Consider the following 13,265-nt stretch of genomic DNA (forward strand, 5'->3'; position numbering starts at 1 on the left):
TGACCGACTCGACACCGAATTTGAAGTTGGTGGGGCGAACGGTTCTCGAGTTACGTGGATTACACGCACGCACACACACACACACACACACACACACACACACACACACACACACACACACACACACACACACACACACACACACACTTGGTGTATTTATAGTTAGATAAAACTAAAACAAAAGACGTGTTTAGCGTGTTTAGCAGGGAAAGACAATGGGAAGAAAGTCGGGTTTAGCGGGTTCCACAAGGAACGTTTTAATAGCTGGCATGGAATGTGTTTTAAAATAGTGTGAAATTATTTCCATATAAAAATGTCAGATTCCTAAAAGATTAATATGAATTCCTTGTAGAGTCAAATCAGTTTCATCATTATACCCCAATTATTATCACAAATCAACAATTTGCATCACATCATTCACACAGGAGTACAAAAGTACAAACATAGCCTAATGTTGCATTATTTAGTATTTGTATATGTGGGTTTTTCATGTGCACTCATTCATTTTTAGCTAAAAGCAAAGAGCAAAACACACTTGAACACTGGTCTGATGAACCCATTCTGACCTGAGATATTCTAAAAATGTCAGTTGCTCTTCGATTTAAAAAAAATAGCAGACCTACAAGCTCATATCGCGCCACTCGGTGGCGCGATATGAGCTTGTAGATCTGCTATTTTTAAATAGCTAAAGCATAACATGATGCTGACACCAAAATGGGTGCCCGGTCAGAATGGGTTAATCTGAATGCCCCCTGACTTTGGTGCATTTTCTGTTGAGCTGCTTTCACTAAGGATCCATCTACATTCTACACAGTAAAACAAAATATCCTCCTGTTCATTTATGCATTTGTAACTTGTATAGTGTACAAATGTAACCAAATGTATCCGAATGGACCCTTTTCGGATCCATTTGGTTACATTTGTACACTCAGAGTTACATTAACACTGAGGATTTTACTGGTATACCAACCTCGCCTGCCATCTGGCTGCTCTGGGGAGCTGAAATCACTGCTAAGTTCCTGCACTAGCCAAACGGATACAACCTGCAGGTGCAGCCCGTACGTAGACACACACGGTGTGACTGATTGGAACTGAATGAATGTGACGGGAACTGAATGGCAGTGGGCCCCGTGTTCTCCCTCCAACGGCCTAACGCCAGTTCACCCTCCATTCACTGTTCACAGCAGGCTGGCTGCCGTCCCAGCCTCTGTGTTCTCCTGTCTCTTGCCCTCTCTCTCCATCCATCCCGCCCTGCTCTTGCCTGGGCAATGTGTTTGTTCCATGTCCTCCAATTGCCTGTGCCAGCCACCACAAGTCACATGGGAAGGTTCCTCAGAAACCTTTTGAAACCTCCTCTCAAAACACACACCAGCTCGTGATCTTCTTGAATGTTGTCTTTGTTCTGTCATATTTCTTCCCCTTTGCTTTTGGGAGGTATGATAGATGAGAATGTGTTCTTAGCCAGCCTTGTTTAATTAGTGTTACAAGGACAACATATTCTGAATAGTTCTATAACACCTTTTTAGTATCATTCTGTATGTCTGTACTGTATGATCTCACAGCCCGGAAGATCAGTGATGAGACAAATGTTATTAAATCGTAACCATTAAGCCAAGGATACAAGACCAGATGTAGTCCCAATTCATCTGATAAACCTTGCCCAATACCCCCCCCCCCCCCCCCCCACACACACACACACACACACAAGCCTTACTACAACAGCATGCATACAGTATGTAGCATTTAGAAGAGGACGAGGGCGTGCGTGCGTGCGGTCTCAGTGGAGTGTGCTGTAGAACTGATACTAACGTTATTCTCTTTAACTTGGAGGGATTTAGTGGCAAGATATTTTACCTTAGGATAAAAAGTGTGCCGTCTTTATAAAACATCACATTGTGGACCCATGTCTTTACTCTCAGTTCGACTCAATAATGTCTCACTTTAAGGGCGAACGACAGGTGAAATTGGCAGTGGCGTTTAGCGCTTACCTTAACAGAATGCTTAAATTAGCGTAATGTAATTATTTATTCTAGCATAGCTTTTAGCAATAAGTAGTTGTCAGAGTAAATGATGTCATCAGGTCCGCCGGCCCATTTGAATAAAGGATACGAATGGGATAATTATAAAGAGGGGAATTATGTCTGATTGGGAAAGGAAATATACTTTAGTTTGTTTATTGAAAAAGTTAAATAGTATACAGTCTTATCTGTCTCTCACTGTCTGTTTGTCTGTCTCTCCTAGGTCTGTGTGATTCCATGCCCATCCATGCCAGTCCTGGCATCTAATGGAAGAAAAGGCGCCCATCAAGTCTGCTATGGTGTCCAGACTGCCTAAATTTGGTGCCCGATCTTCTGGCTCCTTGTCCAATGGCACCCCGCAGACAACTCCCATTACCCAGGAGGTCAAGACCACCCATTCGGTAACTAATGGTGTTGTCCGTGCGTCTTCTTTTTCACTGAAATGGCGGAGAGATGGAGGTAATACTCCCGCTACCTCCACCAACCCTGAGGTGGGAGGCTGTGAGGATAAGATTCATCCCTCTTCAACGAGCAAGGAGGTGGTGAAGTGCGGAGCCCCAGGGACCCCCCTGAGGCTACGGCGGTCGGGCCCATCACCGGTGGCCACCTCTAGCCCCAAGGCCATTCCCAAGCAGACCTCAAAGTTGAATCCCAAAGCAGGGACCAAGCTTGCCCAGAGCCCGCTCAACGGATCTCTTAAATCAGCCCAGAATGGGTCCATTTCTCCCACTCGGCCGGGGGCAACGTCTGGGTGCGAATCGCGCCTGGTGCGCCCCCGGGCTGGCCCTGGGTCTCACCGCAGCAGCTCTCAGGACAGCCTGCCCCAGTCCAGTGAAGGCCTCACGACACTGGCCCCAGACAACATGGTGCGCTCGCACAGCTTCACTCACTTCAAGCAGATCCCCTCGCCTACCAGCCAGCCTATGATACGATCCTTCTCCTTCAACCGGGCCGTGGAGCTGGCCAAGCCCCTGGCCAACACCCAGCTCCGCCCACCACGCGTCAGCTTCCTCAAACCCCCACAACTGAGCAGCGGCAGGGTGGGCCTGGGCCTGGGAGGCTTGGGTGCCGGTCTCGATGGTCTCGGATTTCAGTACACCTCTCCAACGTCCACCACACTCTCGTCCCCCTTGTCCTCTACCGCTCCCACGCCAACCACCCCCAGTGCTCTGAAGAAGCCGCTGCTCCCTAGCTGTGTTCTCAACAAGCCCTCGGGTAGCAGTGAAGGCGGGTCTCTTAGCTACAAACTGTCCAGACCCGTGCAGGCAAGGCAGCAGAAGCCCCTATTCACAGGGCGGGTTAAAGGGGACATCAGACCATTGACCGCCCCCGTGAGCAGAGCGATCGTGGATATAGCGATAGACCTCGTGTCCCCCGGGGAGAATGAGAAAGCAGACCCCCCCAGTAACAGTGACTGTAGCTCTGGCATAGGAGGTGAGGGAGAAGGAAGCGGAGGGGGTCCGTTAACAGAAAGCTCTGGCCAGGCAGTCGGGGAAGCCCTGGAGGACATGTCCCTGTCTTCGGCCTCCTCTCTGGAGCGAGGGGACACCAGCGAAGAGTTTCTGGATGACTTTGAGAGCGTGGGTGATGGGCTTAGTGACGTGGACCTGCCTGACAACAGAAAGATTGGCAGTGCTACCCAGAGCCGGCTACAGAACTTCCTCAGTGAGACCATGGACTGGGCCAACATGGACCTTACAGGTGATTGATTAGAATATATTTTTTAAGTTGTGCGTGCGCCTCTTACTTTGTTAAACTAGAATTGCCTCTCTACAAGCTCATAATGCACCACATCGCAACGATTGTGAGCCTGTATATGTGCTATTTTCACTATTTTTGAAAACCTTTGACAATCAGCATTAAGGCAAATAGGAGTCGAGACAATATTCTAATGTGGGTGCCGGTGATGCTCATGCTTTATGTAGACATCCGGCTCTTACAAGCTACCAAATTTCATAATTAATTATTATATTATTATTATAATAATTATTATGCACTATAAGTGATTGTAAAATATAATGGACATATGCAACCATAATAACAATATAGTATAAGGAATAACTTATTCTGCAGACGTCAGGTTCAAAGTCAAAGTCATACGATTTGTCACACATGTTACAGCAGTGAAATTTGTTCTCCGCATTTGACCCATCTCTTGGAGTGGTGAGCTGCAGCCGTGCCGCGCTCGGGAATCATTTGATAGTAGATTTGACCCCCCAATCCAACCCTTTGATTTGAAAGTGGTAATGCAATGCTACTGGCATTATTACTACTTTTGCTAATGTTCCAGGAACTGAGTTAAGCTATAAACTCTTGTTATTGTATCTCATCTGCAGGTCATAAGGAGGAGGTGACCAGGAGCCCTCTGGCGCTGTCCTCAGAGGGGGGTGACTTCTTGCATGGATCCTCACTGGAGCTGTCACCCTCCAACAGTTCTGGAGGAACTTACATGTGGGACGAGGAAGGGCTGGAGCCTCTGGGAGGTCCCCATATGCTTCCCTGTGACAGCTACGACGACTCTGAACTCAACAGCATGGTCAGTCCCCACTCAGCAACACCCGTAACACTGCTTCTGTGTAGATGAAAACAATAGACAGACCATTTCCCAGTCTGGCTCTTCCTTCATGCCTCTGTATTTGTCAAGTGGTATATTGTACTGTTGCATGTTTCAGAATGGCTAAGACTAAAACTGTGGGTAGCGTCAGTCGTCATTGAATGCTTTGAAGCCACAAGTCAAATTGTTTTTAATACAGTTTCTGAAGCAACAGCTCTGTAGCAGCATGGTGACTCCAACTTCACCTTCGATGTTTATTGTCACATCACAGGTTTACAGGTGTAAAAGTGTGGGTGAATCTTTTTTGTACAAACTTTGTACAAAAGAGTTATAAATGCAAAGAATAGAGAAAGAAACAGGGAAACAAAGTCAGAAGACAAGAAGGCACAATGTCAAATATACACGTCAAATAAACACATGATGCATTGAACAAAATGAGGCCGACATTATTGTCCAAGTAGAAGAAAGGCAAGGCAAGTGTATTTATAGTACATTTCAACCAGAAGGCATTTCAAAGTGCTTTACATAAAACATTAATCATTGGAATATGAAGACAGCGCATTCACAGTAATTCAGTAGCCGTGGGAACAAACAGTTCCGTTAGTCATGTGGCCCTGTGAAGTACAAGTACACCCCCTGGACATTGATGCTATTGTGTCGGAGGAGGGACTTACCCCCAACCCAGCACTTAAAGGGTCACTTCACCCTTTTTGCAAAATAATATATGTTAATGACGTTTTATAAAGACCCCAGGAACGTGTTTTAAATCTTCTAAACGTCATTAACGTATATATTCTTTGCAAATAGGGTGAAGTGTCCCTTTAATACTGAGTGCCAAGCAGTTGTGTCGCATTTCTTCCTGAACCCTGACCTCCCAATCTCAGGACAGACACTCCAACCACAAAGGGCCTGGGCAGGCTCTTAAAAAATGAATGATAAAAGAATGACAGAGTGTATAGTGTGCCAGCACACAACACCATGTGTTGATGCCATGTGTGCATATGTGCAAGCACCCAACACTATGTCCATACAAAAACACAATACAATACAGATAAAAGAAAGACAGAGTGTATAGTGTGCCAGCACACAACACCATGCGTTGATGCCATGTGTGCATATGTGCAAGCACCCAACACTATATCCATACAAAAACACAATACAATACAGTACAATACAATAACAGATCAACATGGCATGCCAGGCATTAATAAATACATTTATTAAATCCGCTACCGCCAGTGTTTTTTTAGTGAAGACCCTTATTTTGAAGGCCCACGGGACCGAGACGTGTGGACCGGATGTAAACAAACGCTGTGTGAACTAACTGACGGACAATCGTATTTTCTTTCTATTCTATTTTGTAACAGCAATCGGTTCTTTAGTTATCGGCCATTGAATATAGCTTGTTTTGACCAACAACGCAATCTGGGAAATGGCATGCACAGAGTTTTCACTTTCGGTTAATTTCCGGTTGTATCGGTCGCCTATAGGAACTATGTTGTGTTACAGCATATACAGTACTACAACATGTGTGTCCATGACACATTTCCCCCCTCTGGACAATCAAGTCTATCCTATCCTATAGAACCCCTGTACCTTGTGCAGGTGAGCACAGCAGCATATTAGCCTCACCACCCTCTGCGGTCGATAACGGTGCATACTGCTGAAAAAAAGCCCTAATTAATTAAGCACCTGGTTCATATCCAAAATGTCTCTTGATGGTTTATATATAATGAAGAGAAATGAATAATTTTGACCCCTTTAGACACATGTAGAAGGCACAGGGCATTCATGCAGTATATTTATTCCTGCTAATGCTCAAACCCATCATAGGATGTACTTTATTTCCCTTGGCAGGCAAACCCAGTTCTTCCCAGGATGCCTCGGTGCCTTTGGTCCATTAATCGATCGTACCGCTAAAGGATTCTGCCTCCGTCTCTACACTAATTAGGGATTAAAAGAGCAGAACTAATGCTGAAAAGGAAAGCTCAGGATTTTCTTGCCAGCCCTGATTTCATACCCAGGAATTTTGACCCGGGCAAAACTATATCTGGCTGTTTTATTTTTTTTAACCCACTTTTGGTTGGTTTCTTTGTGTTCCAGTGCCATGGCACATGATCTCAGGAATGGTTAAAGAGCTTAATGATCCAGATTAGAAAGCACATAATCACTATGTCAAGTGCTTTGTTTTTGTCTTATGATGAGGGTTATAAGGATTTACCATGTGTTGTAGAGGCGCCACCACAAACACACGGTTTAGTCTTCAATGGATTTGCTGTAACTGAGGTAAAGGGTGTGTGTGTGTGTGTGTTATACATCTGTACACAGATTAGTGTGTACTGTATACATGTACTGTATGTGTGTGTGGCCATGTGTATGTGTTTTTGTGCATGTGCACGCTGAAGATCCAGTGTGTCAGGATCATGTGACATTTCTGAAATAAAATAAGTAAGCCTTGCCGAGCCATGTAGCCCATAGGGCAAGAGCGGCCTATCCTTCTTTATGTAGCGTAAGTGAGGCGGCTTGAGGTACAAGTGCACCCTCTGGACATGACGCTAGTATAGTATGTTGCAGGGACTTACCCCAAATCCAACCCTTGATGCTGAGTGCCAAGTAGGGAGGCATTGGGTCTTTGGTATGCCCCGGCCGGGGTATTGAACCCCCAACTTCCCAGTCTCAGGGCAGACACTCTAACCACAAGGCCACTGAACTGGTAGTACCACTTTTTTAATCACTTAAGCCCAATTTACTTTGTTTTACGCCAAATAGCAAACATATCCAATCTACAAATTCACAACTCGTCTCATTGTGACGTGAGCTTTTAGATCTGCTATTTTCACAAATCAAAAATTGGCACAGTAACTTATCATAATTAGTAGTGTCGTTTATGCTTGTTTATATTTTCTCCAAAGTGATAAACATGTTGGATAAACATAATTGAATAATTGACTCGGTGTTGGATAAACATAATTGAATAACTGACTCAGTGTTGGACAAACATCATTGAATAACTGAGTCATTGTTGGCTATACATGATAGTGCGGGTAATAAGTCGGGTAATGGATGATTGAATTTGGTTTGTGAATCAGTATTTTCTCCAGGGACTATTTTTCAAATCAGTCCTTAAGCGTTTAGAGTTTCCTAAATATAACAAATCTCCAATGTGCTGTGAGCTTGTATATAATCTATTTTGTGCTATAAAAACAGGTCTGCCTTGACATTTTGACATGCCCATTGGTGTGCCCACTGCCTTGGGCACGCAAAGTTTGAAAAACCCCTGGGCTAAATAATGCCAGACCATAGCAGTGAACACAGGCTATAGTTTGCATAGAGCCCCATCTTGTGGTCAAATGAAGCCATTATATTGTCAACTAAAAAGGCATCGGTGCCAATGAAGAATCAAAATATACAGTCAGTGTTATAGTAGAAATTGAAGGGCTTGTTGGTATTGGTATTTAACGTTCTCTATAGTTTTCATATTGTTAGAATGAAACCTGAATAGTTACAGATAATTCAAGGTTTTCTGTAATCTACTGTAACATGGACTCTTTTCTCCAAAGTCCTGTTTTGTTCATTGACTGTCATTGTGGAAGAAAACTGATCTACAAACTTGTAGCTTGTATCTATTTTTGGCATGCCACACTGTCGTACTAAAGTATAAATCAGGCTTATAGTATACAGCAGCAACTGTGTTTAACCATGTTCATTAAGTGGTAAGTTTTCATACTTCTTCTGGTGGTTAAAACATTATTCTTCCAATTGGTGGTGGACTGCATTTCAGGGTGACCGAGCACCACCTCCAGTCCTCACATCTGCAGTGTGCCCAAATTACTGCGTCTAATTTGCAAACCCAGGTCTTTGATCGCCGTTTTAATTGCACAATGTCAGCTCTGATAGGGACTCAAGTCCTTATTATAAGCCGTGGTCATGCTCCCAAGACAGCAACACCATTAACTGTAACGGCCTTGAGCTGCTGGTCGTCATCCTCACAGTGAAACTGTCCGTTTTAATTTCAACTGAGGATTTTACTGTGCACCCATGACATGAGTACATGAGTACATGCTCAAAGTCAGAACTATAATATAACTATACTGAATCTGCCGAGAGTCTTTGAGGCCAGTAAGCCATTAATAAGTCTCATCTGATATGAATGAATTATTCATAAAGTATACCTTTGAGGGCAGAACTCTAGCACTGCAGAATGTACAATGCCAGTGATGTAAATCACAATGTGTATAGAGAGAACTTCACTCTGCTGTCAGTGAATAGCATATTCCACCCACCTACTTGATGAGCACATTAGCTTAAGGTTAATGTATACATTCACCACACTTTTTGTCAGCATGCACAGTTTGTACACTGACCAGTTAGCAAATACATGAACCGTTTCCCCTCATTGACCCATTAATACATGTAGTTTTAGTTAGTTTGGCCCCGTTGAAGACCTAATTCTTAACAGTGCCATTATGAGTGTCACGGTTGCGGTTGAGCTGCACAGGGGCGCGATCCAATTAACCTACGAATTACAAAGTTCAACTCTATACCCTCCTACAGTCAAATATGTAGTTTATTATTTTCTAAACAAGCCCCCCTTCTATTATAATCTGGAATAGTATAGATGGCAGTGGCACCCTTTACACTTGGCATTAACTTGTGTCTAATCTAGATTGCATCTAATTTAGATTAGGTTTTAGCCAGATTACACCTGGCATTAACATGTGTCCAGATTCTTCTCAAAACTATGGAATGCACTTCCTATTAAAATCAGAACGGCAGACTCACTCTTAATCTTCCGCCATAGTCTGAAAACCCACCTCTTCAGACTCCATCTTGACCCGTAGCACTAGCTGTAGGCCTAGCCCTAGCCCGACGACCATACAGGCGAATGCAAAGGTTCAATTTATGTAACTTAGATAGCATTTTATGTAGACATAGCACTATAGTATATTTGCATAGTTTCATTATATAGATATTCCACTGTTATGTTCTTATCTTACGTATGATTCATGATAACTAGTCTTTATGTATGATGTATCTCCATGTTTTTGTTCCTGCTTAATGTAAATCGATTAAGAGCGTCTGCCAAATGCCTAAATTGCATCTACTGTAGTCTGTAGATATCATATGACTTAACTATTTCTTGGTGGTTTGGAATGCGATTAAAATCAATTCCTGAAGATGTGTCTCCGCCTGGATGATCGAGCCACTCGGGGTCGATAGTATCACAAATTCACAATGTGTCCCTGACTGTACCTCTGGAGTTGGTTTGAGCTGATCTGATCACTATCTGTCCTCTCAATGCATCTTGGCTGCATAAACAACTGTATTTGTATGTTGGTCAAGTGATATCCAATTGCAGTCCGATCACCTGCTAAGTCACATGTTAATGTCATGTGTAAAGGGGGTCTTTCAGCAAATATTCTAGAGATACTGTATGTTATTCTACCTATAGCACCTACCATGGTCAATGCACTGAAATCCCACCTGCTCCAGAGACCGTGATATGTTCACAGTCCTGTCTGTATTCAGTGTGACCGGGATAATGAAAATGTCAATTCTCAGTTACCTTTTGCAAAATTGACATGTGGAATTTTATGCAATGCTTTGACGTATTTTTCCATCTCCTCCGTTGCAGCAGCATGAATGCTGACTCAAATAGGAAAGAGGAATTTAGACGGGGCTGGTGTGCTAGACAACAGCAGTCAGGTAGAAAGACAAATGGTGTGAGAGGGAGATAGAGGAGCAGAGAGAGGCATGGGACTGACTAATGGATGATGTGCCTGTGTGCAATGCATACATGGTTATCAGATAAAACTATGTAGTTAGGGGTATCAGTGGCCACTTTGGACTCAAATCAGATGTCAGCCAACATCTTTGACTTCATTACCCTGCAAGCATGTCTGGCGAGGACGCGCTGTGATTGACCAGTCTTCGCTTTGACTGGTATTTCGGCCTTGGTGCCGTGGCAAATACCAGGATGAAACTCGCATGTCTTCGCTATACATAGAAATTCAGTCAAGCCCCCCGAGTCTATAAATGTATGGAAGGATGATTGGTATTGCTTAAACAAAACTTTGTAATTTTGTGGGATGATATAATATGCTATATAGACTATAGTTGTTAAAAGGTTACGTAGTACTGCTTTAAGTGTGTGTGTGTGTGTGTGTGTGTGTGTGTGTGTGGGGGGGGGGGGGCCTGCGTTTGGGTGGGGCTGCGTTTGGGTGGGGGGGGGGGGGGTGTGTGACTGTGGGTATGGGGGGGAGTCTGCCTTTGAGTTATATCTAACTTGGCTATTTGATGAAAGGAAATGGGCCCATTTAATTGTATGTATTCATCTCTCTCCATCACTCTCTCCCCTCTCTGCCCTCCATCTCTGTCTTTCTCTTTATTCCTCCCCCGTCTGTTGAGGAAATGGTGCTTATATGTATTACGAGAGAATAAGTGATGAGAGGTACTCTGAGGAGGCAGCGATGACAAAAAAGACCTGCTCTATAAATCCTGTAATGGCTGTTTAATCCAGCGCAACCCTGTCCCACCCAGCTGAAAGCTGTCTCGATGGAGAAGCATTAGAAGTTCTTAAAAAGTCTGTTCTGATCCAGACTTCTTGCCGAAGAAAGAATTAACTCCCAATTAGAACCAATTAAAGCTCATCTGTTTTCCCAATAAAGGGGCGAGACATTGAATCTGAAAAACAAACATTTAACAAATGACCTTCCTGCAATTTTCATTGTATTTTGTTGTTCCTTGGTACGCAAATAAAATACATCAGAACCCGCTGGCTTTGTTTAGCCAGGCTGCAGGGATGAGTTCAGTCCACCTGGGGGCACTGTGCATCCTCAGGACAACAATGGTGTGTGCGTGTGCAATTGTAATTGTGTGTGTGTGTATGCCATGCTTTTGTGTGTCTGTATATGTCTCTATCTGCATTCATATGGCATTCGTATGGGGGTGGGCGGCCTGAATTCATCAAAACATTTCCCAGATGCACCATGCAGTACTATGGTAACTAGTTACCATGTGATATTGGTGAAATCGAGGGCCACTTAGCTTCACACAGTGAAGTATAATGTGCCCCTGCCCTCAGCAATATTTAAAATGCATTGCAACAACACTGACAGACGAGGGAAAAGTATATTTATTTTGGATGCTTTGAGATTCTCTTGATTCATTTTGAGATGCTTAAGCATTAATTCAAGCTCCCAGGTTTCTTTACGGTAATATATTTCATCCATTGGTTATATTTGTTCCACAAATAATATCTGTTTGTATTATTATTAGTATTAATAATTGTAGTAGTATTATAATGATAATAACAGCCTCTGTTTCATGACTATAATAACTTTATGAAGCAAAAAGGTTTCAAAGTGCTTTACATAAAAGTAAAATGAAATGAGCCATCCTTTTTTTCATTAGTATAATTGTATTTGTTTTTACAAATTTGACAAACAATTTAGTCGTTGAATTCCCCACTCACTATGTGTATAGTCTTGCCACTGCTGACTCGTACTGCTTTGGTCTTTGGACTGTTTGGTCCTTTGTAGGTGTGGTATTGAAACAACATGTCCTCTGATACACATGGAATCGCCTGCCACTTCTCTTGACATGCCAGTGAGGAAGAACACCCTATTCCTCACAGTTCAACACCCCTGCTGACAGGCGCCCTGACCAGCCTGTAGGAGTCACTGGTGCAGCAACAACGATTGTACTTCCCTGCCCAGCTCCCACGAACAACGAACATGGCCAATTATGCTTGTATGGTGCCCAGCCCAGCCGCAGGCACTGCAACATGTATGTTTTAAGAAGTGGTTTAAAATAAGTCATTGATTTTGCACGCTGTCATTGCTCCTCGACTCTGGAACAACCTAAGCAGGCCATTCCACAATCAAAGAGCCCTGACGGCAAGACACGGTCACCCTTTGTCTTCAGCCTCTCCTCAGGAACAACTAGCAGGTTACTACTGCCTGAGGACGTCGCGCTGCACACAGGCTCGCAAGGGGTTAATAACTCAAAAAAGTAATTAGGGGCCAGACCATGGAGTGCCAAAGGTAATCAGTAAAATCTTATAATCAATCCTCAAACAGACAGATAACCGTACTGGAAGTTCAAAGAAGAGTAATATGTTTTAGGGAAAAGCCTAGCAGCAGCATTCTGTAAAATTTTGAGCAATGTATAATGCAATGCATTATTATAATGGATTTAAATGAATATGGATTTAAGATGAAGTTGAGATTAACCTCCTTCGGTTGACTCAGAGCACCAGCCTATATACGTTTGCCATTACCATGCGAGACCAAACCACGATGTATGGGTGTTTTCGTAAATGCATTCTCGTCTCCCAGGGTACTGAAAGCCCCATCTTGTCATGTTTTTAAATGAGGATTGGTGAGCGAGTTTGAGATGAGTTAGTCAATTCATATTTTCGTAGTAAAGACATTAAAAAACTTCTCCTGGAGTTGTGCACTGGGGAATGGAAGTTGCGTTGCTCTCATTAACCGCTTGCCTTTCGGAGCTTTTCTCATTAAAAACAATATATTTCCCCTGAATATACGCCACAGCCCCCCTGCCGCGCACCACGAGACAACGACTGGAAGGAGAAGAAACCCACGCTGTTTATCCCTTTTTCTCTCAGGTGGTTGTGTGGTACTTTTCTGTTTTCATTAGTTTTTGTAAATCACTTTTTTTGTCTTTCTCTC

The 13,265-nt window shown here is 43.4% G+C and overlaps 1 protein-coding gene across 2 annotated transcripts in view; it reads left to right on the top strand.

Moving 5' to 3' along the window:
• ccser2a (coiled-coil serine-rich protein 2a) overlaps nucleotides 1-13,265 on the top strand; it is an 83,545-nt gene that overhangs the window by 19,553 nt on the left and 50,727 nt on the right. For both annotated transcript variants that reach the window (XM_083775747.1, XM_083775746.1), the window contains exons 2-3: nucleotides 2,242-3,719; nucleotides 4,355-4,554. In XM_083775747.1, the coding sequence (XP_083631873.1) occupies nucleotides 2,285-3,719; nucleotides 4,355-4,554 (1,635 nt within the window). In that variant the 5' untranslated portion in view covers nucleotides 2,242-2,284. The remainder of the gene's footprint in view (nucleotides 1-2,241; nucleotides 3,720-4,354; nucleotides 4,555-13,265) is intronic.

This window comes from Protomyctophum parallelum, assembly GCF_964188405.1.
Source record: "Protomyctophum parallelum genome assembly, chromosome: 10".
NCBI lineage: Eukaryota > Metazoa > Chordata > Actinopteri > Myctophiformes > Myctophidae > Protomyctophum > Protomyctophum parallelum.